Below are 27,680 nucleotides of genomic sequence, written 5' to 3'. Positions count from 1 at the left end.
ACATTAAGCACTACTGCACCCTTCGCCATCCTGTTGCTTTTGCCGCCACGCGCTTTGTCGTCGTTTTGTCGTTTTTACGCGCCAAAATGGCCGACATGGACAACGCTTTGCCGCATGACAACTCATAAATGCGGCAGAATGCAGGCGCACTTTTCCTTGTCTACGCTAATAAATAATAATAATGCTTGTCGCCTCTTGTATTTGTTGTTGTTGTGTATGTAATATAAATTTGCCCGAAATAAATCATGTGAAGAGTTTTGTGTGCGTTTGCGTTAATTACTTACACTTTCCTTATTGTTTTATGCGAAATTTGTATGTTCCGTTAGGTTGCCGTTAATTAACTGTTATCCTATGCAGGTGTCTAGAGATTTTCATCACTTTCCGGTGTTTAGTGTACTCGTGAATGTAAGTCATTAATTCCGTACTAATTGCAATGGGGACAAATGAGTTCTAATTGTGGACTGAACAGCCCCTTGACGATTTGAAAAGCTTGCAGTTGTAGCTTCGTGCTGTCAGGGTTGCTTTAGAAGTGATGTATTGCTTGAGTAAAATGCAAAATGAACGCGATATTCCTTTTGAGTTTCTAAATTTACCTTTGTCATTTGGTAAATTGTTAGTACTCTGAGAGCGCACCATGAGAGAAACGCTAAAATAAAAACTCATCTCCATGGCGCTAGAATGACGTCAGCAAAGCAGCTGATGTTGCCTTAAAGAGCGATAGAAGCTAAAGCAATGAGCGAAAATATGCTCTCTCAATCACAATATGATTAAAAAGATTAAGATTAAAGAGACTTCGCTTTTAACAGAATATTGAGTCAGTTCTCAGATTTGGTTCTGATAGAAATTTTTTTGTTAATTTTGTAATATATATAGCAAACAACTGATAACCAAAGTCAACGTCTGCACATACTGAGCTGTCATAAAGTAAAATTTTATATACAATAAACTGTTAAAAGTCAAATTAAGTAAGCAAGTAGTCGTCAAAGAGTTCAACTTTGACAAATATTTGTAGAAAACAGCTGATGCTGACAAATTTTGAAATATTTAAAATATCTGGCGTATCTGGTGGTGTGTATTGTTGCTTATATAATATATTATCTAAAGTTATTATTTTCTTGTATATTTTTATTTTATTTTATTTATATAAAATTCCTCTACCAAAAAAATCTAATTTTCTCACTCCTCTCTTCTCTCTACTTGCAGTTACAACTCGAGACTCTGGCGTCTTTTTCCATTTTCCAAACGGTGTTTTAATATGCATTACATACAACAACAACAGCAATAAACAACAACTACATACATTAAAATCGTGTACAATTAAGTAAAGTAATAGTGATAACAGTCAAATCATCAATCGAATAGCAAACAAACAACAAATAGTGCTTAGTTGCAGCGTAAAGGCGCATGCGCGCAAACATCAATTGGCAACGCCAACGTCTGATGCCGATGCGTTTGACAAATAAATTACGCCATCGTTGCATGAATATTATGGCCAGACGGTCGACATCTATGCAGAATGAGAAAAAATGCATTATCAACGAGGAAGACGAAGATGAAAATCAGCGACCATTAAAATTGTATTGTGTAAAATATTGCAACAATATGGTGACCTAAATTCTTGGTACACGAGGAAGAAAACGTAAAAGCCATAAATAAATCACTAGAAATATATTTAATAAAACAAAAAAAATAATAATAATTAAAAATAAAACGAATAAAAATTGTTTAAAAATTCGCAGATAAAAAAATAAGCGACTTGAAAAAAATTATATTTTCCAAAATTTCAGAGTCAGCAACAGTAAATTTCCAGTTCAAGAAATCGAGTTTTGAAAAAAGTAAAAGTTAATTGCATTGATTTATTTTGTATGCAAAAAGTTAAGCGACAAAAGAAAAATTGCGTGCAATATAACTGTACATACATACATATATATAAAGTGAATAAAAACGAGTACTGTGTAGCACAAGGTGTCAATAATAAATAATCATTTTTGTCAATTTAAAAAAAATTAAAAACCTGCTAGCGAACTGCCCAACACACGAACCCTTTCCAGCAAAACCACAAAAAAACAACAAACGAAACGAGACTTTTGAGAGCAAGCCGAATTGGATTTAAAGATTTTAATACCGATCAAAGCTGCGACAAGCTCAGTTTTTGCATTGAGGACCCAGCTTAAGCGCCTCTCCCGCCCCAAACTGAAGCCAAGCGCAACCAAGGCGTCTTGCAACCCATCACAATTTTGTGTAAAAATTTCCACTTTTACGCGCGTTTGGTTGTTGGCCAGCGTTATTGGCTTAACGCCGGTTATTTATCTCGTTCATGCGAAGGAATTTACGTCTGTATTGGAGGGCCCTAGCGCTGCTGGGTGCCCTCCTTTCGATAATCATTGATTGGCCGGGCATGATGGTGTGCGCGCTGCCAGCGACGTTACTGCAGCCAAACACAACAACAAGTGCGGCGAGATTACAACAGCAGCACGCTCATACAATGGATAAATTATTGGCGGCGAATGCGACATACGCCGCATTTCAGAATGCAACAAATACAACAAACACCTACCGCAGCGATAGTGTTGGTGATGTTGTTGTCGCTGATGGCGTGCCAGTTAATGGCAATTTCACATTAAATATTAATTTAAATACAAATCGAAATAGTAGCCATAACAGTAACTATAGTGAAAGTGCGCAAGCGCACGATGAGGAAGCGGCGGATGCGACGACGGAACTGCCAAAAAGCCGTCAAGCGAAAAATGCCACCACCATTATGGGCGCTAATGTGAACAACAAACGCTCAGGTGGCAGCGAAAGTGTACGCCAAGCGGGCGCTGATCATGCGCCTGCGCAGCACGCACCACCAACCTTCAGCGACGATCAGTTGCACAATGCGCAACGCATCAAAATGCTGAATTTGATATCAAACAAACGTAAGCGTAAAAAATTCAGCAATGCCGATGAAGCGCATGAGCTGACAAGCACAAGCAGCAGCAGTAGCAGCGGCGCAAACACCGATCAACCGGCGACAACAACAGTTGCTGGTGATCATCATACTACCACAACAACCACCGCCACAACACCACTTAGTTTTAGTGCAAATAGTATTAGCAATAAATATTTAATTACAAATAATAGAAATACTAATGAAAATCTACAAATGGCCGCGGCGCCAATACGAACGTTAAACAAACTCGAAACTACTACTACAACAGCAACACCTAGTATTGCTACTAGTTATGTAAACTATATTGAAGAGCAAGTGCAAGCCACCAGCGATGATGCGCTCGAAGATGAAGCGTCATCATTAGATAATATGCTCACCAGCACGAGCGCCAGCGATTATGAGGATCAGTTTGAGCGCGCTAGCCGCCCGAGCATATCCTACAACTCCTATACAACAGCATCGCCCGACGATAATGATGGCGTTGGTGCATTGCTGAACTCAGCAGCAGCGGCGGCAGCGGCACCGCCATCATCCGCCTTCACATTCGCCTCAGCGCATCACACCGCCATACTATTGTCGCGCACGGAGCGCAGCGTGCGCCAATCCGCGCCCGCCTCAACACAAGCGGAGGTTAGCAGCGCGAGTAGACGCGCTGTACGCCATCATGGCGGCGCCAATACTGGCGGCATGGTGCGACGTTCCTCTGACGGTAGTCCGAAATCGAGAAGACTGAACAATTTTAGAAACTTAAATGGCAGCAGGCACATGCCCAACAATTTGGATCGCAACGAGCGCTCGACCATCTCACACTTGTCGGGTTTAGCGCGCAAAATCCAGATCTACATCAAGAATCGCTTCATACAATTGCTGCCGGACGGTACGGTGAATGGTACGCAGGAAGAACAAAGTGATTACAGTGAGTACGATTAACTTTTTTAACATATTTTTGAAAAATACTTATTGATATTTCTATATAAAAAAAATCTGTCAAACTTTAAGATTATATTCCATTAATTAGGGATCTATTAGATATAGTGGATAATGGTTTTTCGAATTAAAGAATTATATATATGCAATAAGCTGTGATCTAATTGTTGGATGAAAAGGGAGAAAAAGTGAGTCTGATCAAAAGCCACCCTCATTAGGTCCATCGTACTCCCATCTGTTGTCTAATTACTCATTATAAACAAATACTGCAACATATTTTGTCATTGTCTATTAGCTGAACTAAATTTCCGTATTTTTGCACCGGATTTTTTAAATTTAATTGTGCATTAAATATGCGCAATAAGACTCATTAAGATTTTTAAAATTATTTATTTTCGAAAACAAATCAATTTTGCTGACGCAATAGATTTCATTGTTCATCATTATAGAAAATCGTAATATTTTTAATTATTATTTTTTTTAGAGCAGATTTGTAAATTTTTAAACACTAGGGTGGTTGTAAAAATTTTCTAAAATTCAAAATTTTTCCAAAAAATATTTTTTTTTCATTATAAGAAATACGGAAATATATTGAATCAAAGTGAAATATTTTTTTCCTCTTATCATTATTTTTTCCCGTTTTCAACAAATTGACCACCATTTTGCCAGCATTTGCGTTGCGATCTACATTTGCTCGTAAAATCTTTATTTAATTTTTATGAGTTTGTGTTCTATTTATAAATTTTATAGTTTTAATTTAATATTTTTATTGTCAGCAAAATAACAACAAATTTGGACTCTTCGCCTGCCAAATTTGTACATTCATGCTGCAAATGAATGGCTTCTGTATTAGGTACTCTAAATTCTTGAGATAAAGTGCGTTGAACCATGAAAGTAAATATCTAAAGAAAAGCGTAAACATGCCTAAAATGTGCTAAGTAGGAATTAGTGGTATGCTAGAGATATGCTAGAGTGTTAGAAATATGGATTAGCGAAAAATATGATAGCTACTGTGAACACCAGTCGAGTGTGTATGTGTTAAAAAAGCGTAAGCGCGCAGAGGATGCGTGAAAGTCACATTGAAGGCGCGGCAATAACAAATTCAACAATAAAATCTGAAAAGAATAAAAAACATTTTAGCAAAAATTTTCCATTCAAATGTAGTATTTTTAATAATTTTATTTTTGCACATTTTGTCTGCTTAAAATAAATTTATTAAAAAAAAAATCATAATAAAAGTTATCCACTATTCCACACGATTATTATAATTTTTTTGTTTTTCCAGCTTCGCGTAGCCTAAGTATTTTCTTTTCAATTTGTCTTTATTATTACATGCTATGCCAATGCTTTCTTTTTACCGTTAATATCACGTAAATTTACGCAACTTAGCCGGATTTACGACGCACTTTTGTAGTGTCATCATTGTGCTCAACAAACTTCTGCTAAATGTCTAGTGTATATATATAATATTCGTCTTCTTGCTGCACTTCTCCCCCACTGTTGCCATCACAAAGTGCGCAAACATAAATAAATGTTCGCCTTAATCCCGTGTGCGTCGCAAAGAAAACACTTTCTGAAAAGATAATAATGACTTTTGAATGTTTTTTTTTTTAATTTTTTGTATATCCAACTAATAGGGTCTGCCATGTTAGATGCACGGATTCTCGCCTGTGGCAGGGCGTGTAAAATATAAATCTTTGACAAATTAGCATACTTAAAGTTTATGCTTAATATATTTTTAATATGCTAAAAATTGGCGGATACAATTTTTGTAAGAAATTTTGTTTTGAAATGATTTTGAGACTATAATTTAGTTAAGCTCTTGAGCTGTTTTCATAAAAAAAAGAAATAAATTCGTGTTATTTATAATGATAGGCACAAAAAATAATTAAAAAAATAGAAAGAATTTTTGAGAAAAAAATTTAGAATATGCAATAGAACATATATTTTTTGTTGCATTGTATTGAGTCACATTCTATATTCGCACCACAGACTATGTGTCTGTAGGTCTGCCAATAGTCAACAATACTTTTATTATAGAAATCTAACAAATTGAAGAATAACTTTTTGAGATAAAAATTCCAAACCAAAAATGAACTGAAAATTCTTGCCTATTTCACTTTCTGCTAATACAAAAAAATATTTCCTTACGTCGTGAGTGCACTTTCTATATGGCATTTGTCCATAACTTTTACTCTCATTGCCCTCTAATTAAAAGTGTTTACTCATGCACTGAACTTTCATTAAACGAAGAGACACACACACTCAAACGAAAAAAGAAAGAAACGAGAAGTCATGCAAACATTATCAATAACATTGCAACAGTGTATAACTAACTGCAACTGCAACTGCAGTGTGGTGGAGAGCTATCGATATACAGTGATCGGCCGTAATAATTCAATCAACATAACCAGAAGTCAATTGACTCATGTTACGAGATACACGCTGTTGATGTTTATCATTACCAACAAGAAGTAACACATACAAAAAGCAACAAAGTATTGTTCAATAAGCGCACCTAAAAGCGGCAGCAACATCCTTCAGTCGAATTCGAGAAATGAAAAATCCAAAAGCTTTGCGCTGAGTACTGTTACACTCACTCATTTGCAGACTCACTCGCTTCCATCGGGTCACTGTGCCTCGCTGCCTCCCTCTTCATTACTTCTGGCGATATGAATTTATTATGTGGCTGCCCAAAATACACCGGTCGCGCGGACTTTACTCTTGCCTCTCATGCCGCTTGCCTCCATTGCAGTGCTGTTGGTGGCGCGCTTAAATTGGCCGTGTGGGCTCGAGCTCCTGGCGGTTGGCTGATAGTTGACTAACTCTGGCGATACGCCGCCGGCATGCGCGCACTCGTATCTCATTCAGTGCGGTCTTTGGGCTTACAGATTTTCGGCAAAAATTTATAAACTGCAATATTTGATAACGAACAACACGTACCGTTAACAGGCAACAAACAAAAAGAAGTAAAAGAAGAATTCCGTAAAGGTGCAAAAGCGGGCGCAGGAATCCAACGGTTGCTGAAAAATGCCTGGCAACAAGTGGTATTTTGTTTTTGCGTTGTTATTGTTGTTGTTTTCTTTTGTAATTTTTGTGGCATTTCTGTTGCCATGTCGTTACCAAAACGGCGCGCTGACTCAAATATTATCATTATCATTTTTAAAGGCAACATCATCATTATGGTTGTTGGTGTAAATGTTGTTGTTACTTTGTTTTTGCTTTTGTGATTGACAGCGTAGCAGTTGATAGGCCACCGGCCACTGGCGATCGATAGCGTGTGAATTTCGTGCATTAAGTGTGGGAAGAAAATTAAAAATTAAAAAAAAAATGAAATTTTTATATTACAAGTATGTATAAATGAGCGCGGAAACAAGAAAGGCGTAACTTGAAATTTGTGGGTATTACAATAAATAGTTTTTATAGGAGGAATAGTACTGAAAACTGACTGAAAGTAGTAAAAAACTACTTATTGAGTTTTTTTGTTGAATTAAATTTTAAAATTATGTTATAAAAATTCCGCTTTCATCCACTACAAGTTAATATATAGTAATTAATATTTTACTAAATGGACTTATGTCATTAAATTCAATTCTAAGGAAATGGAAAAGGAGTTTTGGTTCACAAAAACAATTCAAAATTTTGTCATCAATTTTCAAATTTTCAGTATACATTACAAAATTGATAACAGTCGATTAAGCTACTTCTCTGTGTGAATATAAAAATTTGTATTTTTAGGCAGCGAACGCCTCTGTAATTATTTTTATGTTGCTGAAACATAAAATTTTGAGTTCCACGATGACTTGCGTATTCTATATTTGAAAATATTTTGGAAATTTTCCACCCCACACATTACTTAAAATGCTACATTTGAAACTTTAATTTGACCTTTTGCGTTAGACGAGGCCAACTGACCGTTTGTAGCGGCGTAAGCTTTCGCTTTATTGCCTTTAAAATGAAAGGCCGGCAACACAAACAACGCGAACTAAAGCGAGTAACAAGTAGAAAAGAAACTAAAGTAACAGCAAACAGCATACAACACGAATGTTTTTGGTTTCGAATTTTTTTTATGTATTTTTTTTCTCGGTGAACGTGCCACCAAGCCTAAATGCGCGCAAGTGTTTGCCATAGATACAGTTCGCGGTGCGTTATTAGAGTTGCGCACAAACAAACATACATACAAATGTACACATATGCTTTTTCTCGTTTTTTCTCACATGTTTTTTTCTAATGATTTTTTGGCATTTTATTTCACGATTTCTACAAGAGCGCGCGCTCAGCAGTGCCGTGCCATGTCGTGTCTTTTTTCACTGAACATTTTTTTGTTTTTGTTCAACCGGATTTGCATATTAAATATAATGCTTGAGTTATTTAAAACTAAATATATGCCTCTTAGGCCGTGCTCAACACGGCGATCAGCCACGATCGCTGGAGTTTGAGTTTGTCTAAGTGCCACTTCCAGCTAACGCTGAGTGACGGACAAACTGACTAGCTGGCTGGCTGTCTGCTTGGCTGCCTAATTGTCAGGTAGCGCTTCTCTGCGATCTTTTGATAAATTAAATTGCATTTAAATTGGTTAATTCGTTTAGCCTTCTGCGGTGCTATTGTCCGATCTATGCTGGCAGATAAATTAAAGTATCAAGTGTCTTGACAGTTTTAAATTTGGGCACACATTTTTTGGTATTTTTTTGACAAGTGTTGAGATTTGTAGAAAAAAAGGGGAGTGACGCAGTCGGTTTCCGGTCAAAAACAAATTTTTATTATTTTTTTTTTATTAATTGAGAAAAGTCAAACTGTAACTAAAAAAATTGAACTGTGACATTTAAAAAAATAGGAAAATATAAAAAATATTTATTTATAATATAAAATAATAATGTTAAATAATAATAGTAATCAAAAATATTAATAATAAAAAACAAAAATAAAATAAAAAATATATAAATAAATAAAAAAATATTTGGAATATAAAAAATGAAATGAAATTTTTCGTAGATAATCGATAATAATAACAATAAAAAATTTTGTGAAAAACAACAAATTTGTATCACATACTATAAGCGCTATTTACATCCCTTTTAATAAACGCCTCTATAAAAAAATTAATCCAAAAGTAAATAAATTATAAAATAGGTACTTAAGGTACTTGAACTCGCAGAGCAACATGCTTAAATGCTTAGCTGAGCTTGTATTTGTACAAAAATGTCAACTTTCATAGTTGAAAAACAGGGTGATACAGCATAATACTGTACTCTACCATTTGTTTGGTTGCTGTTAATAAATATATGTACATATGTATGTACGAGGGCTGCTATACATATTTCTGGCCTAATAATGAAAATAGGAATATTTATCAACGAAAATGGTTTTATTGTTTTTCAAAATATTCCCCATCAAGATTTATACACTTTTGCATGCGCTCAAATCAATTTTCGAAGCACTTTTTTTGAGCCTTTTTTTGAGCGATTGTCAAATTGTGCGGGATCCAACGAGAACAAACCTTTTTTTCGGCCAGGTGTTCATGCAATATCGAATGTATGCTGGTGGGAGAAATGCATAGGCATGCCTCTATCTGAAGCTATGTTACATGACGGTCTTGCATTATCAGTTCACTTACGGCATCGATGTTTTCTGGCACAACGGCTGTTTTTGCACGACTTTTACGGAATTCGTCTGTGAGCGAGCGTCGACCACGATTGAATTCGTTGTACCAGTTTTTCACAGTTTTTCTCTATAAGTCGCTCATTATTCCCGTCCTGATGTATGGCGCTGAAGCGTGGACGATGACAACATCCGATGAGACGACTCTTGGGGTTTTCGAGAGAAAGGTTTTGCGCAAGATTTTTGGTCCTCTAAACATTGGCAACGGCGAATACCGCAGGCGATGGAACGATGAGCTGTACGATTTATACGACGACATTGACATAGTTCAGCGAATAAAAAGACAGCGGCTACGCTGGCTAGGTCATGTTGTACGGATGGAAGAAAACACTCCAGCTCTGAAAGTATTCGATGCAGTACCCGCTGGAGGAAGCCGCGGAAGAGGACGACCTCCACTCCGGTGGAAAGACCAAGTGCAAAGTGACCTGGCTTCACTTGGTGTTTCCAATTGGCGCCAAAAAGCAAAAAGGAGGAATGAGTGGCGCGCTCTGGTGGATTCGGCTATAATCGCTTAAAGCGGTTCCTACGCCAAATATATATATATAGTTTTTCACAGTGCTATAAGATGGTGCTTCAAAGCCATACAAAGATTTTAGTTCATCGATGCACTCTTGTCGCGTCTTGTCGATAATCCACGTCGAAAGTAGTGAAAAATGATCGCACGAAAATGTTCACGAGTTAATTCCATTTTTTGGCCGAGATGAATTTTTTAATTCCCTGTAAATAAAACAATTCACGATTAAATGACAAAACGTTCTGAGTGATGTTATACTAAAAAATGGCAAACTTTCCAATGGAAATGTCAGATTGCACCTGGCAACAATTGGTGTTGCCTAGGCCTGAAATATATATAGCAGCCCTCGTACGAGTAGGTTGTATTAATGTAATGTATGTACAATCACCGACTTTAAATGGCTTGTAATTCTACTTGGGAATCACTCGCTCATACGCGTGCTCACTCACAAACTTGGTGACCGAGTCATAAAACGCGACAAAGTATAACGCAGCTGATAAGCCAATAAATCGTTAGTTTTGTGTAATAATGCATATTAATGTGTGTTTTCTTATATATGTATGAATAGGTTTATGTGTAGGTTTATGTGTGAGTGTGTGTGTACGCTGAAGCCCATTAAATATGTCAACACGACTAAATACAAGCATTGTTGCGCTCATCAAATGCCAAACACATCAATGGCTATTCACAGATACACACACATATGCATACATTATTGTAATACATATTACAAATAGTAATCTGGCTATTCACAGATACACACACATATGCATACATTATTGTAATACATATTACAAATAGTAATCTAGTTTTGATTACAAATAACCATGCAGTGAGTTTCTCATATGACTTGGACCCAGGAATTTCTTGGTAGTGAGGAACTAGTGTTGCTTTTGTTGGTTTTTATGATATTCTGAAAATCTCTGTGAACAAATTACGAAAATTAAGTTCACTTAGGAATAAAAAAAAAAACAATAAATTAAAAAATTTTAAATAAGAAATTAAAAAAAAATCGAAAATTATTATTTTTTGATAAAAATTGTTTATTTCATATGAGAAAAAAAATTTAATTTATTAAAATTTGTTATTATTTTAAAATATTTTAATTTCTTAAAAAAATATTTCTTATTTATTTTTAATTTTTTTAATATATTTTTTATTATAATTTTTTATAATTTCATTTTCTTTTTATTTAAGAATTATTTTTTTATATATTTTTTTTTAGTAATTTTTAATTATTATATTTTTTTTAACATTACAACACTGGCTCTCATTAACTGGTGAGCTAATAGTTCTCAAATAGCTATTTGTCTCACTAGCTTAGATTTCTGCTGCAGATAATTTACGAATGAAATATATGAGAATTTTATATGCAAACACACAAACTCATACATACATACATATACATTGTATATTTAGTTATGTATTTGTGTTATATGCTACGTAATGCCGCAATGATAAGCGCGCGAATATTTTTAATGAATGACGGAAGTGAGGCCATTTGAGGGCTTTTAAGCAAAACACACACTCAGCATACTTGTATTCACTATTAAATGAGTCGGAAATATTTTAATGTGCACACACACACACAAACAAAGCTACTCGCAAGCACTTTAAGTAGCTAAGCCTTTATGCAGTCACTGTCTATTAGCAAATATAAATACTCATCGAATTAAGATTACTTTGCTAAATGGTATTTCTTATGACACTTTTCGTGCTCCCTTAGCTTGGTGTTATATATTTTTCCACTTCATTTTTATTGTATAATAGCAGGTTGGCACAGTAGCCCAGTAGCCGATATTTTTGCTGGACACATGCTGAAAAGAAAAATAAATACAAGTAAATTACAGAGAAGACTCCAGCGCGCGCTCCCAACTCCCCATGCCACCCCGTTGTATATGTGCAAGCAATGAGTGTGTGTGTGTTTGTATGCAGTTGGCAAGATAAAAATATCATAACGTTGACATTATAAATTTGTAACCAACATAAAGAACAAACTGACTGGCATAAACATATTTATGTATACACACACACACACATACACAAGTAGCTATGTCGGCGCACGCAAACTGCCGTTCCATGGCGTGTGTTGCGCATTTGCTTCGCTTCCAAATGATTTATGCCAACAATGCGGACCTACACACCGTCCGTCACCCAGTGGGCTGTGCTGCGCTCCACTCACTGCATGCTACTCTGTCTGTGTATGTGTGTGCGTGTGTGCAGTGGCGACAAAACTGTGTCAATGCCTGCCTCAATAAAATTTTGTATAGAAAGAACATTAAAATTTGTTTTTGTTATGCTTTTTTCTATTTTTTTTTGTGTTATTGCTAGCTTTGCTTGTGTGCGTGTTGTATGCTGATTTTTTACGCCGAAGTGTCAAAAAAAATTTTTAAAGTAAAAAAAGATTACAATTTCACTGCAAATAATTCAAATCGTGAAAAATTACACAAAATTCGACAAATGTTCGTGGCAAATGTCATTAATCATAAATATTGTGAATACCAAGAAGCCTTGTGGCCCTGGAGGTGTTCCAGCAGCGCATGCTCCAATGAATTGTTTGAAGTTGTTGTTGGTTTGCTATATGGCTAATAAAAAATCAATGGGTCCACAAAAGGGTTAAAAAAAGTAAAAGAGCTCTTTTGAACATTCAGAAATTATTTTCGCTAAATTTTTGAAAATAACTTACGAGATCTAATTGCTAAGCTGATTACCTGAAAACAGGACTCATTTCTAAAAACATTTCATAAACAGAATTATCTGTTGAATTGCGTTATTCTAAAATGAATGAGTATATTAACCTCCAAAAAATAATTCTATAAAATTTTATGAACTGTTTTATGTTGTCACACCCAATAAAAATACAACAACAACAACTGAAAATTTCGCTTTCATTGCACATTAAGTTCTTTGCAAAAGATGATGTGAATATTACAGTTATAATTTTTTTATACGAGCAACTTGGAAACACCACAAACTCGTGTGGGTGTCTACTAGACAAGACCAAAGCAACATAAATGGCTACTTAGTACATAGACAAGATTTTGAATGTCTTTCTCGCCATTTGTCATTCCATAAGTTCGCCCTAATACCGACATATTTTCATGTTGTCGCCGATTGAGCAATTCGTCGATTTTTCGACTTATAATTAGCAGCGATTCCAACGCAGCGGCGACGATAGTAAATTTCATACACACCGGAGTGAAAAATGTTTGTCGTGAATTGTTGTTATTGTTGGCATGTGGAATGCTGTAAAACGCTAAAATAGCGACATAAATCGCAACAATAACAACAAAAATTGTAGAAATTTGTGCTGTGCGAAGAAGAATTGTGTGACAGTTTATATAGCACTGGCTGTTCGTCCATCGTCCATCCAACGGGCGTCCATCAAAGTCATTTATTTTGTGGCATTCTTGATACATTACCTTGCTATAATTTAAAGTCTATTTCTTTACGCATTTTGTTTGAGTTGAATTTTCGTTGTGCTGCTAACCGTCTGGAGATGTTTATTTAAAATGTTTGACTGAGAAGCAAACTTTAAGACCCATTAGTGTGAGCAAACTATTACAGTATTTTATTATTTTTAGTTTTTTTGAAAACGCTCACGCATTTCAAATCAAATTAAGAAAATTTTATGGAGAGTGACATTTTTTTTGCTAGCGCTGAGAAATTTTATTGCAAAAACACATTTATAAAAAAACCGAGTATAAATAATAAAGAACAATTATAAAAAAAAAATAATTTTTTTAGCTGTAAAATAATAAAAATAAATAAAAAAGGGGTTTTCAAGTTTAAAATGAGACTAAAGCACATTTTATTACATTTATAATAAAAAAATTTGGAGTAAAAAATTTAGTTATATTTTTTCAATTACAGTTGCAAAAAAAAAATCCATAAATTACGCACTATCTATTATTGCAAGTGTGCTAGAAATAAGTTTCCAAATTTTTTATCGCAGCTTTTTTGTTGTTTGCGCTTTAAAAGCACTTCCTATATTGTGCTACCAACTACGAGTATTCGCTCTTCGTCTCTTGGTAGGCATATTTTTGCTTGCTACTCGGCTTTGTTTTTTGTATTAGTATTTTTATGTGTTTGTGTTTTCTATCTTTGCACAGTTTTTATTATTTTTTATTTAGATTTTTATTGTTTTTTTCTCGCTTTTGATTTTACGCTGCCGGTTTATTTGCTTTAACTGGGCCAAAAGCTTTGAATTTGTAAAGTATTTGTTGTTGCTACTTTGTCTTACAAAAACCAAATCGAAGAGTGATGAACGAGACGGTCAAGAAACCAGTCAAAACCAATGTAACGAAGGCAGACAAGCTGGTAAAGTAGAGAAGGCGGGCTTTTTAGTTTGAATTTTGAAGCAGGTGAACCGTTTCGAATGCTCGCTCGCTTGCCGCTGCTTTGACTAAGACATTCTCGCATATTTATGAGCTCACATTTACGATTCAACGGCTACGGATTGATAATTGAGCCAAAAGTAAGCATAATGATGTTGCCAATTAAGCTTTTATAAATACGCAGTGTGTGTAATTAACTTAGTGGGCTCTACGTAGGCTTTTGAGTTACCACTACATAAACTCTTACACCTGCTCAGCTATTTTCGCTCTCTTTCAGCTCACGAAGCGGTTTTGTGTTACAGCACGCCCCTCAGCTCTTCCTCATTTGTGTTTCGAAATCGTGATTTCTAATGTCAACAAGCCCATCACTCATTCGGCTTCTCACAAGTTGCCGAATTCAATGCTGTTACATTTATCAAACGCCAACTGAACTTCGTGAATGTCAACATATAAAAATGCTAATGTTAAAGTTGTTAAAATGCCGTGGCAGAAACTGAAAAATTGTTAACACACAAAATATTGTGAGCGCTCTTAAAATTAATTTATACATTATGTAGGCCTAATGATGGTCGGATTTTCTTGTGTAAATGCAAATATTTTAAGTGCTGACTGAAAAAAAAAACAAAGAAAAAGGCAAAAGAAAAACAGAAATAAAGACAGAAAACTTAAAAATATTTAAAATAAACTAAAACAAAAACAAAAATTTTATATTTTTGTACTAAAAGCAGCTCTATAACTATTTTTAAAAGCTGTTGTGATTCGCTGTCGCACAACCTTCACATCAAATAGGCGAACTTGTAAGCCTAAACAACTGCATACTTACAGATGCTTCTATATATTTACATATGTATGTTTGTTTGTATGTATTTATTTATGTACAAACAATGCGTTTGTATAACATGTGTGAAAAATATATGTTATTAAGCAACTTAAATAAATATTTTTGTTAGCGACATTTATTTGAAAAATCAACCTGTTTGTCGTTTTTTGAATTTTTCAGTTGAACTAAGGCTTTTCAGTGGCAGCCAGCAGATAACAAACATATTATAATTAATACATTAATACTGGTTTGTTGAAATATCGTTTTCTATTTATATTTTATTTATAACAAAAAAGTTGCTTAATTTGTCTTACCTGTTCCGTTAATGTAAACAAAGCTCAGATTTACATTTCTGTAATAAAAATAGTTTAAAGAAGTAGTTTTATCATCACGTGTGACAGATTTTACATATACATATACAGGTTTGCGAACCCGTTTCTTACTTTATTTTAATTTAAATACTTATTTTAAATTTTGGAAACCATATCATGGAAGTTATGTATTTTATTTTATTTTATTTTATTTTATTTTATTTTATTTTATTTTATTTTATTTTATTTTATTTTATTTTATTTTATTTTATTTTATTTTATTTTATTTTATTTTATTTTATTTTATTTTATTTTATTTTATTTTATTTTATTTTATTTTATTTTATTTTATTTTATTTTATTTTATTTTATTTTATTTTATTTTATTTTATTTTATTTTATTTTATTTTATTTTGTTTTATTTTATTTTAATTTATTTTATTTTATTTTATTTTATTTTATTTTATTTTATTTTATTTTATTTTATTTTAGTTTATTTTATTTTATTTTATTTTATTTTATTTATTATTTTATTTTACTTTGTTTTATTTTATTTTGTTTTATTTTATTTTATTTTATTTTATTTTATTTTATTTTATTTTATTTTATTTTATTTTATTTTATTTTATTTTATTTTATTTTATTTTATTTTATTTTATTTTATTTTATTTTATTTTATTTTATTTTATTTTATTTTATTTTATTTTATTTTATTTTATTTTATTTTATTTTATTTTATTTTATTTTATTTTATTTTATTTTATTTTATTTTATTTTATTTTATTTTATTTTATTTTATTTTATTTTATTTTATTTTATTTTATTTTATTTTATTTTATTTTATTTTATTTTATTTTATTTTATTTTATTTATGCCGCAAATTATAAGTACTTTCCCAGCGCGTAGTCGTCGCTTGAACTTTCTACCACGTAAGAATACTGGTTGCAACATCAATACACGTGCAACAAGCCACCACGCCCCTTCGTAAGCCTCATTCTATTCCACAAGTCAAAACAAATTTAACGGAAACCAATAATGTTTTCGCCATTAACACTCGAAGCGCCTTCACTTCTACATATTGCATTTTTGGCTGGAGTCATTACTGATTGTGGTTGTTGTCTTAATTTTGTTGCTTTTTTTGTTTTGGGGAGATAATGGAAAATCAGTGTTGGCCTGAATGTTGCACTCATGCATGTAAATAATAATAAAAGCACGAAGAAGAAAGAAAGCAATAAAAGCAAGGAAAGCAACGAGTAATTTTCCCCGCTTAGCACAAAAGTAAAGGCGATAGGGTGGCGGAGGGTGTTGGTAAGGAGATCAATGCCGCAGATGAGAGTATTAAGTGTGCTTGAAAATAATTTATTACACAAAACTAATGAAGTTGTAAAATGATAAATGTAGCTTTGTGCTTTTGTTGTTCTACATGTTGTTCTTGTTATTTGTCTCGTTTGTTGTCATGTCTTTGTACGACTTTTTATTGCTATTGCTTGTTTTTGCTTGTACTGTCAAAACAGTAATCATTACATACTGATGTACATATGTATGCGTATGTATGTATGTTTGTATGGATGAGTGTGAGTTTAAGCGCTCAACTCGACGCTCGTTATATGACACTTAAACACCGTTGTCTTACAAGCTCCAAGCCAACAATAGATATAAATGTGTTAAAATAACAACAACAACTGTTAAAGCCACTAAAAAAAAGGTGAGCAATATTGCAAGTTAGAACACTGCATTTAATGTTTATTTGGTTTTTCGAAGTTTTTTGTGGCAACTTGACAATAAAAATCGAAAAAAAAGAAAAACTTAAACTTAATACTACATTCTATAACAAGCATTTTAACAACATTCTGTCTGAGATGTTGTAATAAAATCTTTATTTATTTTATTTCACGATATCTAAAAAAAAAACATGACACGAGACGACAAATTTTAGAAATTTTCGTTTTCAGAGAATACTATAATATAGATCGTCTCGTTTTTGGACTTTTGGACTAGTTTGAAATCAACAACTGCTGATGATTAATGATAGTTATGGATACCTAGATCTAAATCTGTAAACTCCGCACCAGAAACTTCAAGTGCTATGATTTGGCTCCCACTTTTGTTTACTTGCTAGTTTACGAATACGAATAGAGGACCCGAGTTGAATATTCGTAGAATTTCAAAGATGGCACTCGAAGTTTTCGCAAATTTCTAATTTTGTAAGATCTAGAGAGCGTCTCTGGCTTAGAAGACTGACAAGTTTGTACAGTGAGTACGCGCTCGTGATCGGCGTAACTCTCAAAGCGATCTCTACTTAAATTTTTGTTTGAGATCACCGTATATGCGTGAAAACCAGAAGCGTGTTTTAGCACTTTCGTTTCCTATAATATATAATATAACCACCTCAGTGCTGCCACCCCATCGTTACGCCCCTGTAATTTGTGATAATTGCACGGTTGCACGAGGTCGACACGAACAGCCAGTCAAGACATTAAATGAGTTTCGCTTTTTATTTCAGTAGCATATTTTTTAAGTATGCATTTTTATGCGCGAACAAACCGTTACACACACACACACACAAATACATATGTATTTATAAATAAAATATGCGCACATAAATAATTTTTTTGGTATTGAACCTTGTGCCGAACTAGCAGCGGTTAACCGAAATCGACAGAGTTGCATTGCTGGAGTAATCGAACGGACAGCTGAAACGGACGGACAAATGAGCAGGCAAACAGACAGACAGACGGACAGAAGGCGGAAAGGCTGCCGAGGTGTTATAAGATATGCGCGCAAAAAGCGCAGTTCAGCGGTCGCTAGTGGCACTTGTTGTTGGCGCAAGTTTGTAGTGGCATATTGACGTGTTGCTGCGCTTAATGACTTGCAACAGCACGGACAACGTTCACAATCCAATTACAAGTGTTGCACTTGTGCGTGAAGGTGTGAAAATTGATATAAAATTAAAGAGGATGTAGCAATAAGAAAGTGTGCAATTTATGAACTTCAATGAAATGCGCCCAAGCGCTGGCTCGTCGGAGGCAGGTCGTGCGGCAAAAGTCGAAAATTACAAGTGAACGTACGCCAGCGGTTTTTAATTAAGTTGTAAGACACTTTTGGCACTAATTGGACAGTGTATGGTGCGAAAGCGGCTGACTGGCTTTTGATTTTTCTTTTTTAGAGTTGTATTTTTTTCAAGGGTTTTTGGAAAATGTATGGCTTTTTAGGCAGCTTTTAACGAAGAGGTTTTTTTTTATTATATTTGAATTTTGTTTAAATGCATATAATTTATAAATTGACTGATGTATTTTTTGCAAAGATTTTTTTTTGAATTTTTTTTTATTTTATATTTTTTAAAAAATTTTAAAAATTTTTTCGGATCAAATTTTTTTAATTCGCTCCACTCAAGCAAAACATGTTCCCATATTTATTTTAATTTTTTTTATTCTCATTTTTCAAAACTTTACAAATTTGCGTCAACTTTATTAGCAGTTCTCATTAGTTGCTGACATTAAAAGCAGCAGGAAGCGTCATATTAATGCCAATAATCGAAACTAATGGCAGCAACAACAATAATAACTCGTAATTGAAATGCTGCTCAAACGAATTTGTAAATTTGAAATTTTATGCATTTAATTAAGACAACACATAACAGTTGGCACTTTAGTAACTGAGAAGCTGTCAAACAGGCACTCAACTTGTGTCATTAATTGCCTAGGCAAGTTTTTGGTTGAATTTATGTATTTAGTTGTTGTTTATTATTAATAAGTGGAGCTAGTTAATTTCCTTATGCACTTCGAAATATTTACTATTTGGCTTAAGTGAGACATTTTAATATCATTTCGTCACATTCTAAGTGTTACCCAACATGAATATGTTATAAATTGAAAGACTAATATTTTAATATATGCAAATTTACAGTTACATAATTGAATTTCTAAAATATTTAAAGGTTTTTCCAAAAAAAAAAAATATAATAAAGTTTATATAAAGCTAAAATTTTGTATGCGGGGGCGTATGAGTAACATATTTATAAAAATTTACTTCAGCTTTATTACAAATATACTATATATAAATATCCAACTGTTTTTGTTGTTGTGGCACTGTTTCGTATCATCTCGTAACATCTGCTTGGCAATTGCATTATCATTACAATTTGCAGATATTAAATTTTTCGTAATTATCGCCTACAATGTTGCACGGCTATTTATTACAATGCTAGCAACTGCACTTGCATTCGCTTAAATGTTTATCAAAATGTTTAGAAAAGTATTACAATAGCTTTTAATCTATCAGCATTCATGTGTTCTGGCATAAAAACCATTTAGAAAGTAGAGCATTGAGTTGAATTTTAAGTTCAGCTAATATATTTTGAGAGTTTGTGGGTTAAGTGGCATATTAGTTTATTGAAAAAAATTATTTTGATGCTGTTAAGTGTTAAAATATTGGAACTCAGGCTGTTTTATTAACTATTAATTTTTTCAAAATATTTTATATATTTTTTTCATATAAAATTGTATATATAACTTCAATATTCCCACACAAAGGACACACTATCGTGGCTATTATGTAATAGATATACAGGTTCCATCTTCTATAATGGAGTATATATGCCCACATTTGTCACTAGACAACGGCCTACAACAACTAAAGACTGATCAAATAAATGAATGAATGAGTGGCTGACTAAGTGAATGTGCGTCGCAAGTATGTGAATGGCCAACGTAGCGCAGTATTTCATACATAAATATGTTGTACGACGAATAATGGCATGCTGCATGCCAGATAATGTACAACAAAGCATTTCAATTCGAATTAGAATGCCTTCACATTGTCAATGGAATGCCTGTGTTGAGGAAGTAACAGCTAAAAATATATTTTTTTTCTTCTAACTCTCATTGTACTCTCATACTGACTAAATGTGCAATTATGAAGGCACGCTAATCCAACAATTTGTCACACACACCCACTTGTGCTATGCCACAGTAACAGCATGGGCGTTGCTGTCTGCGCTCAATTGGGTTCACTTCCTACTTTGCTTAGTTGGTGGCGAAGTTAGAAAAAAATGTCGCTAAATAATCATAAGTTGCACTCCCGTCCCTTGCACCACCCGCGCCACTTGAGCAGCTGAGTTGAGATATTCAAATGAAGTGCAAAGCGGCTGCTGGCCGGAGCAAAAGTGAATATTGTCAACGAACTGGTTGAGCTGCGCGTTCTATGTGCCACAGCAGTTCTCCATGCAGCTATTTAGCTGCCTTCCATATCAGCGGAAGTGATCGCAAAGTAATTTTTCCAGTGAAAATGAGACTTTATCGGCGCATATCGCGAGACTGCTAACTGCTACTGTCTGCTCAATGCAAACTAAGCGGTGTTGTTGTAGTTCTAGTGGCAATTAAAATTACTGCAAATTTTATACACCAACAACATAGATTTTGCTGGCAAAGTGAGCGCCTAGTGTGCGACGAAATATTATGCGCGTCTGCATCGCCTTTGCTTTCATTGTAGGCAGCACCTTGTCAGCGAACTATCTGCGACTGACATTCAACAGTGCAGCAACTTAAACGGCCAATGACCAATTCGCCGAATGCGCCGATATGTGGCGGCAGTGAAACAGTTAAAAAGTCACAGCGCAACGTCTGTTGCATATCAAAGTGCCTATGCATGTGCGCACGCATATCACCAATTACCGGCGCGTTCTACGCGCTGCGCATACCAAATGCAACGCAGCGGCCGAAGAGAGAAGAAGTAAGTGTAAAATGGAGAGCAAAAATTAAGCGCGCGACCATAATAGCTGTAAAGAGCGCTTGGCAACAGCGCGCACAAATTTCAACTTGGAAAGATTTTAATAAACGCGCTACAGACGAAACGCGCGGCTTCAGAGCGCGGCATTCGGGAACGCGGCGACTGCCACCCATAAGGCAAACTTGATAATTGGCGCACAAGTAACTGTCGCCAGCGCCGCCTTTAATGTCTTCCTAATAGTTGCAAATGTCTTTGTCAATTTGTAGACTAAATCGTTATTTTATGACGCGCACAAACTTTTCGATTTGTACGCAATTAGATATTGAAAAATGTGAGTGCGCCAATTTGTTGCAGTGAAATTACGAAAACGTGGTAAGTGAAAAAATGTACAGTTCAGCTAATAACATGCCAGTTTGTTGGCTAATTTACAGCAAATAAAAATGTCATAAAATTTGTCGCTTTCATCGTAAATTTTTCATTGAGCCATTGATTGGCGGCGCGCTGCAGTGATTTTCCAAACGCCAAATTACTTTGACCGTTCGAAAAATGCGCTGCAGTGATTTTCATTTCACACTTCGTAGATCTTTCAGCGCCACACGCAATTAATTGGTTATGATAATAATATGCGCGCGCGTAAAATTGGCGATTATTATTTGCTATTTATGGCTATATAAATTGCATGCGAGCAATTTTTATTTGCATCAATGGAAATATGGTTATTTAGGCAAAATTAGGCTAATGCTGTGAAATTATATTTAGGTAATGCTGTGAAATTAAATTCAATATACATTTTTTTTATTTTAAAATTTTTTTTTTCATATTTTTCATTTTTTTTAGATTTTAAAATTTTATTATTATTTTTATTTGAATATATATTTTTTGCATTAGACGAGTTTGTTATGGTAAGCGAGTGTCAAACGAATGCTCAACTCGTTTAAAACTACCCAGATGCTATTTAACTAGCACTGTTAACTTTACAGCGACTGTCAAAAGTATGCTCCACTTTGAATTTATTTTTCAAAAAAATTTTTTGAGACAAATTGGTATTTAAAAATTCGTAAGCATTAAGTTTCTCACTTTATATAAGAAACAGTTTTGCTAATTCTTGACCAAATGTTTGTTTATTTTTATTTTAACGAGTGTTCTTCTGTCGCACTCTTAGAAGAAATTCTTTTCTTTTCTTGCCAAACAGAGCCAACTGCTTCCTCTTGAAAACTTCACCAAACTTTTGTCAAAATGAACTTGTCTCCCAAACGTGTAGCAATTACCGACTGACCACCTGCTGCGACATGCAACGCTTCCACATACATACCGCAGTACATGTGCGGCAATTAAGTGGCGCCCGCAGCAGTTCACTGTTGCGGCTCATTCATGGTTTTGGACGAAAAAATGCGTGAAGAGATGTTAAATTGAATGCGCAAAAAAAGTGACAAGGCAACCTGTTGCACACACACACGGGAATAACGGAGACAATTTGCAATGCCTCAATGAATGTCAACGTGGGTGACTGTTGCCGCTGATGCGCAGGCGCTCAATCACTGTCAAGCGAACGGGCGAGCACCGCGGCAATCGCGCAACAAATTGGCGCAGCAAGCGGTGGCGGTGGCGAGTTGGTAGTTGTAGCTTGCGTGTATTTTCCTTTGGAATTGCAAGCCACTGCATATAAATGCATTGAAGCACAAATATCTCTGTTTGTCGCTTTATTTGCACTGCAGATTGTCTGCTGCTCTGCGATTACGCAGCAAGAAAACGAGACAAAAACAACAATCACAACCAAGCGTTGAATTATCGAGAAAAAACAAGCGAAACGGCAGTTAAGTGCCGCCGCTAATGTGTAGGATAACGCTAACTTTTGTAGGTCACTGTGTCCGCGAGGCAATAAATCGTGCGTATGACCACACGAGCTGCAGTTGTGTCTGTCTGTATATGAGAGAATATATGTGTGCAATATGCGATTTGCGCGCGTTTGCTGGGCGTTTCATTGAACTCCGTTGCCAGGCAACACACAGATATAAACTCCTACATATATGTGTGTATATTCACAGTCATACTTTTTCCCCTTTTTATTGCTTTCACATCGAATTGTTTATTGCTAAAAAATCGGCAATAAAATGTCAAATTATCGTAAAACTTTTATTGAAACCGCTATATTGATTCGAACGCTTGCCAGCACTCATAAGTTGGGGGTGTGTTTCGGACATTCGCTGGAATGTGATCAAGAGGCTTCAAGCATACATATGCACTTACTTATACATAAACAACTCTGTGGTGTTTTATCAGCAATGCCAAGTGGTGATCAAGGTCGAAAGTTTAATGAGTCATGGGTAATTTTGTTTGTTTTCTGGTGATTTATTGGGCGTTAACGGTCTGAATTTGGTATCCCTGCAAAACTAATACGGCTATGTAAGCTGACGTTGAGCAACACCAAAAGCTCCGTCAGGATCGGGAAGGACCTCTCCGAGCCGTTCGATACCAAACGAGGCTTCAGACAGGGTGACTCACTATCGTGCGACTTCTTCAATCTATTGCTGGAAAAAATAATACGAGCTGCAGAACTAAATAGAGAGGGTACAATCTTCTACAAGAGTGTACAGCTACTGGCGTATGCCGATGATATTGATATCATCGGAAGCAACAACCGCGCCGTTTGTTCTGCGTTTTCCAGACTAGATAAAGAAGCGAAGCGTATGGGTCTGGTGGTGAATGAGGACAAGACGAAATATCTCCTGTCATCAAACAAACAGTCAGCGCACTCGCGTCTTGGCTCCCACGTCACTGTTGACAATCATAACTTTGAAACCGCTTTAAGCGATTATAGCCGAATCCACCAGAGCGCGCCACTCGTTCCTCCTTTTTGCTTTTTGGCGCCAACTGGAAACACCAAGTGAAGCCAGGTCACTTTGCACTTGGTCTTTCCACCGGAGTGGAGGTCGTCCTCTTCCGCGGCTTCCCCCAGCGGGTACTGCATCGAACACTGTCAGAGCTGGAGTGTTTTCATCCATTCGTACAACATGACCTAGCCAGCGTAGCCGCTAGGTCTTTTTATTCGCTGAACTATGTCAATGTCGTCGTATAAATCGTACAGCTCATCGTTCCATCGTCTGCGGTGTTCGCCGTTGCCAATGTTCAGAGGACCATAAATCTTACGCAAAACCTTTCTCTCGAAAACCCCAAGAGTCGTCTCATCGGATGTTGTCATCGTCCACGCTTCGGCGCCATACATCAGGACGGGAATAATAGGCGACTTGTAGAGTTTGATTTTTGTTCGTCGAGAGAGGACTTTACTTTGCAATTGCCTACAGTCCAAAGTAACACCTGTTGGCAAAAGTGATTCTGCGTTGGATTTCAAGGCTGGCATTGTTGGCGTTGTTAACGCTGTTCCCAAGGAGACGAAAGCCTGTGAAATAATAGTTTCTATATTTCTGTAAGATTTGAAAAAAAAATGTATCTCCATTGGTACTCATATGAGGCACTTTTACAACGAGTCCCTTTGAGATCAGCTCTCTAATTGCATCCATGTGGTCCACTCTCTATATATGGCTTGCGGAATTCATACAACTACTAAGCTTAACTAGCTGTTAAAGTACCGTTATATTCGATAATATTCTTACAGAATTGGTTAAAACAATATTTGATCGTCATTGTTGAAAAAAAAGTGCATTCTTCCTCTCAGAGAGTCCATGAAAGTAAATCTTCTAAAAAGTAGAATCTTCTAAAAAAATAAAAAGCAAAATCCTCCATAAAATCGCAAGTATCACTAATTTCGCGCATTCATTTTATCACACATCACTCATTAGGCTGAAAAATGGAAAGTGCGTTGCACAATGAACTCCTAGAGCCAGCTGATGACAAGCCGCAAGCCAGCTTGACTCAACTTGGCTTTTTATCTGCTTGTTTTTACACATTGCCGCATTTTTTATCTCGTTTTGTATGGCATTGTGTGGGTGTAGCTGCCGCACACTTCAGCATGGCATGTTTGCCTTTGATAATTATATTGTTAGACACGCATATCAATTGGCACATTAAGCGATTACGAGGCGCACCGTTGCACATATGTAGGCACACTGACAGACAGACAGACATAGATATGCAGTCGTTGGAATGGCGGTAGATGTATCTCTATTTGCTTTTGAGGTAGTTACATGTGTATATCTATGTTTGCTAACACATTCCATGGGCAAATAAAATGCGTTCACAAGTCGCTTGAATGTTGCTGCCACAACAATGCAGGCAATCAGCATTTGCGAAAAAGTGAATTTGCATGAGTGCGCATGTGTGTGTGTGTGTTTGTGCGAAGAATGCAAAATGTGAAAATGTTGTAAAAAATGCGGACAATGCCACACACTAATTGAAGTAGAAAGAGAAAATAGGAAATGCAAACATGGGCGCACACACTTACAAACGCACGCTAGTGAAGGTGAAAAGCTGGGGTCTCAAATAAGCGTAATCTAGTTTAGCTTATAACTACAATTTCTGCATGCGAGAATTAAGTATTTTCCATATTTTTAGCATTATTCTGCATTTTCTTATGGAGCGCCTAGCGCTCTCAGGCAGCGGAAGCAGTTGACAGTGCGGTAATCTTGATCTCATCTTATCTAACCTCAACATCTCGCACCCACACTACGCGCAACGCACAATTATGCGGTTAACTCAAAAGTGAGTGAACTGAGTTGAATGAAGTTCATCCGTTTGTTACCTGGATGCAGCAACTACATATGACTGCTGTGCGCCCACGCTTTAAATAAATATTTGAGTAACTCGCCGTATCGCGCTGTTAATATCTCGATTATGCATAGTGCGGAGTGTGAGCGTGTGCTTTACATGTGTACAAAGACGTAAAGTAGCTGTGAAGTTGTTTATTGAAGTGCCACTTGATGTTGGCAGCAAACAGCAGCAACAACAATGAGATTAGTAAAAGCCTCAAATGACTCACTTTCTTTTATTTTGAACGACATTTTCTTATAACCAAACGTGAAATGTTGCGGCAATGGTATTATTATTTTGTGGATCAATCAATATGATCAAGGAAAATAGAATTAAGTGAATAATTTTTTTCACTTTGTCGCTATAATTGTCTGTCGATCCGAGATCGCAATATGAGTCTCATGTAAGTTAAAGAAAAATTGAGAAATTTTTTATTGCCACGCCCAGTTGATAAAAGTCTGTCGAAAACCACGCCTATTTTTATATACTTTTGTTAAATATTGAAAATACAAGTGATACTGTATGTATAGAAGACATATTATTGTTGATAAAAGGCGAGTTCAGCTCTTAACTACGCCCATTCGCCTTTTAACGGTACTTTAAAAATTCGGAAAATCAAAACATTACAATAATATTACTATACTAACGTATTATCATCTCAATCAAAATTTCAAGTCAGTCTTCTGCGCGGCTCCATTCGCTCTTCACACCACCTTACTCACTCACCTCGTCGGCTGCTGTCTCACAGTTGACGTTAAGTGGCACAAACACATGTAGTTACTGGCACTCGCGCTCGCTTCATAAGTGGTTAACTTCGTATGTACCGTAATTTATGCGAACGCAAGTAATTGTCATACAAATGTTAATGTGGCATTAACAAGATCGTTAACGGTGGCGTAGATCGATCTTCGGTTTGCGTTCAAGTTGTTATCTTTTGTTAATTAGCCATAAGCAGTTTTTTGCTTTCTTTTGCTATTTCTATTTCATTGTGGCTCAACTCTTTTATATCTGGCTAAAGGGAAATGTCTGAAAGTAAGCAGTAAATATCGATGAGGCAGGAAATGAGTGACAATTTGTATTTATTGTTGCAACAAAAAAATGGACGCTCAAGATAAGCGAGTTGAAAGCAAAGATCGATCGCTAACGCATTCGCTATCCGGTGAAGTGTGGGCGTATGAACTTTTGGGGTTAGAAATGCAAGTTCGAATTAGTGCTGAGTGTAGAAGTGCAAAAAGAGATAGATAACAGTAATTTTTGAATAATAAGAATTTTGTTTATTTTACGTAGGTTTCAAAATTGAAATATTTTATGCATATTGAGTTCAGAGATAAACTTTGTCGAATTTTCGAAAGGCGTGAAAGCCGTAAAATTGGAAATTTCAAACTTCATTGGTCTAAGCGCTTATAGCTGTATGTTTACAGCCACATTTCGCCACAGTAGCTGATCATTTTGCTATGTATAACGGCATTGCAATTAAATTCGTTTTTTACGCTGGTTAATTTAAGGCGTCGCCAGACACTGCTACTCTTGGCATTTATTTTACTCGATGACATACATATATGAGTTTCAAGTGATATAAGATAGTTAAACTATCATTTTATATGGTAGTATTGTGCGTATATAACTATAAGCGCACTTAAATAATATAACAATAAAATCGCTTATTTTACTATCTTTGAGTGCAGAGTCCTCGTTCTCGTATGTCTCTTCGCGCTGTGGTATTCACATTTCGAACGCCACGCTGTGG

At 35.4% G+C, this 27,680-nt stretch overlaps 1 protein-coding gene across 6 annotated transcripts in view; it reads left to right on the top strand.

The window, feature by feature from the left end:
- LOC105214123 (serine-rich adhesin for platelets) overlaps positions 1-27,680 on the top strand; it is a 143,761-nt gene that overhangs the window by 31,977 nt on the left and 84,104 nt on the right. For 4 of the 6 annotated variants that reach the window (XM_054236014.1, XM_054235999.1, XM_054236003.1 and 1 more), the window contains one exon: positions 1,204-3,851. In XM_054236014.1, coding sequence (XP_054091989.1) covers positions 2,318-3,851 — 1,534 coding nt within the window. In that variant the 5' untranslated portion in view covers positions 1,204-2,317. The remainder of the gene's footprint in view (positions 1-1,203; positions 3,852-27,680) is intronic. The other 2 variants (XM_054236007.1, XM_011187350.3) reach the window with 2 other exon arrangements.

This window comes from Zeugodacus cucurbitae, chromosome 2, assembly GCF_028554725.1.
Source record: "Zeugodacus cucurbitae isolate PBARC_wt_2022May chromosome 2, idZeuCucr1.2, whole genome shotgun sequence".
Classification (NCBI taxonomy): Eukaryota; Metazoa; Arthropoda; class Insecta; order Diptera; family Tephritidae; genus Zeugodacus; species Zeugodacus cucurbitae.
This window is presented reverse-complemented; position numbering and strand designations above follow the sequence as displayed.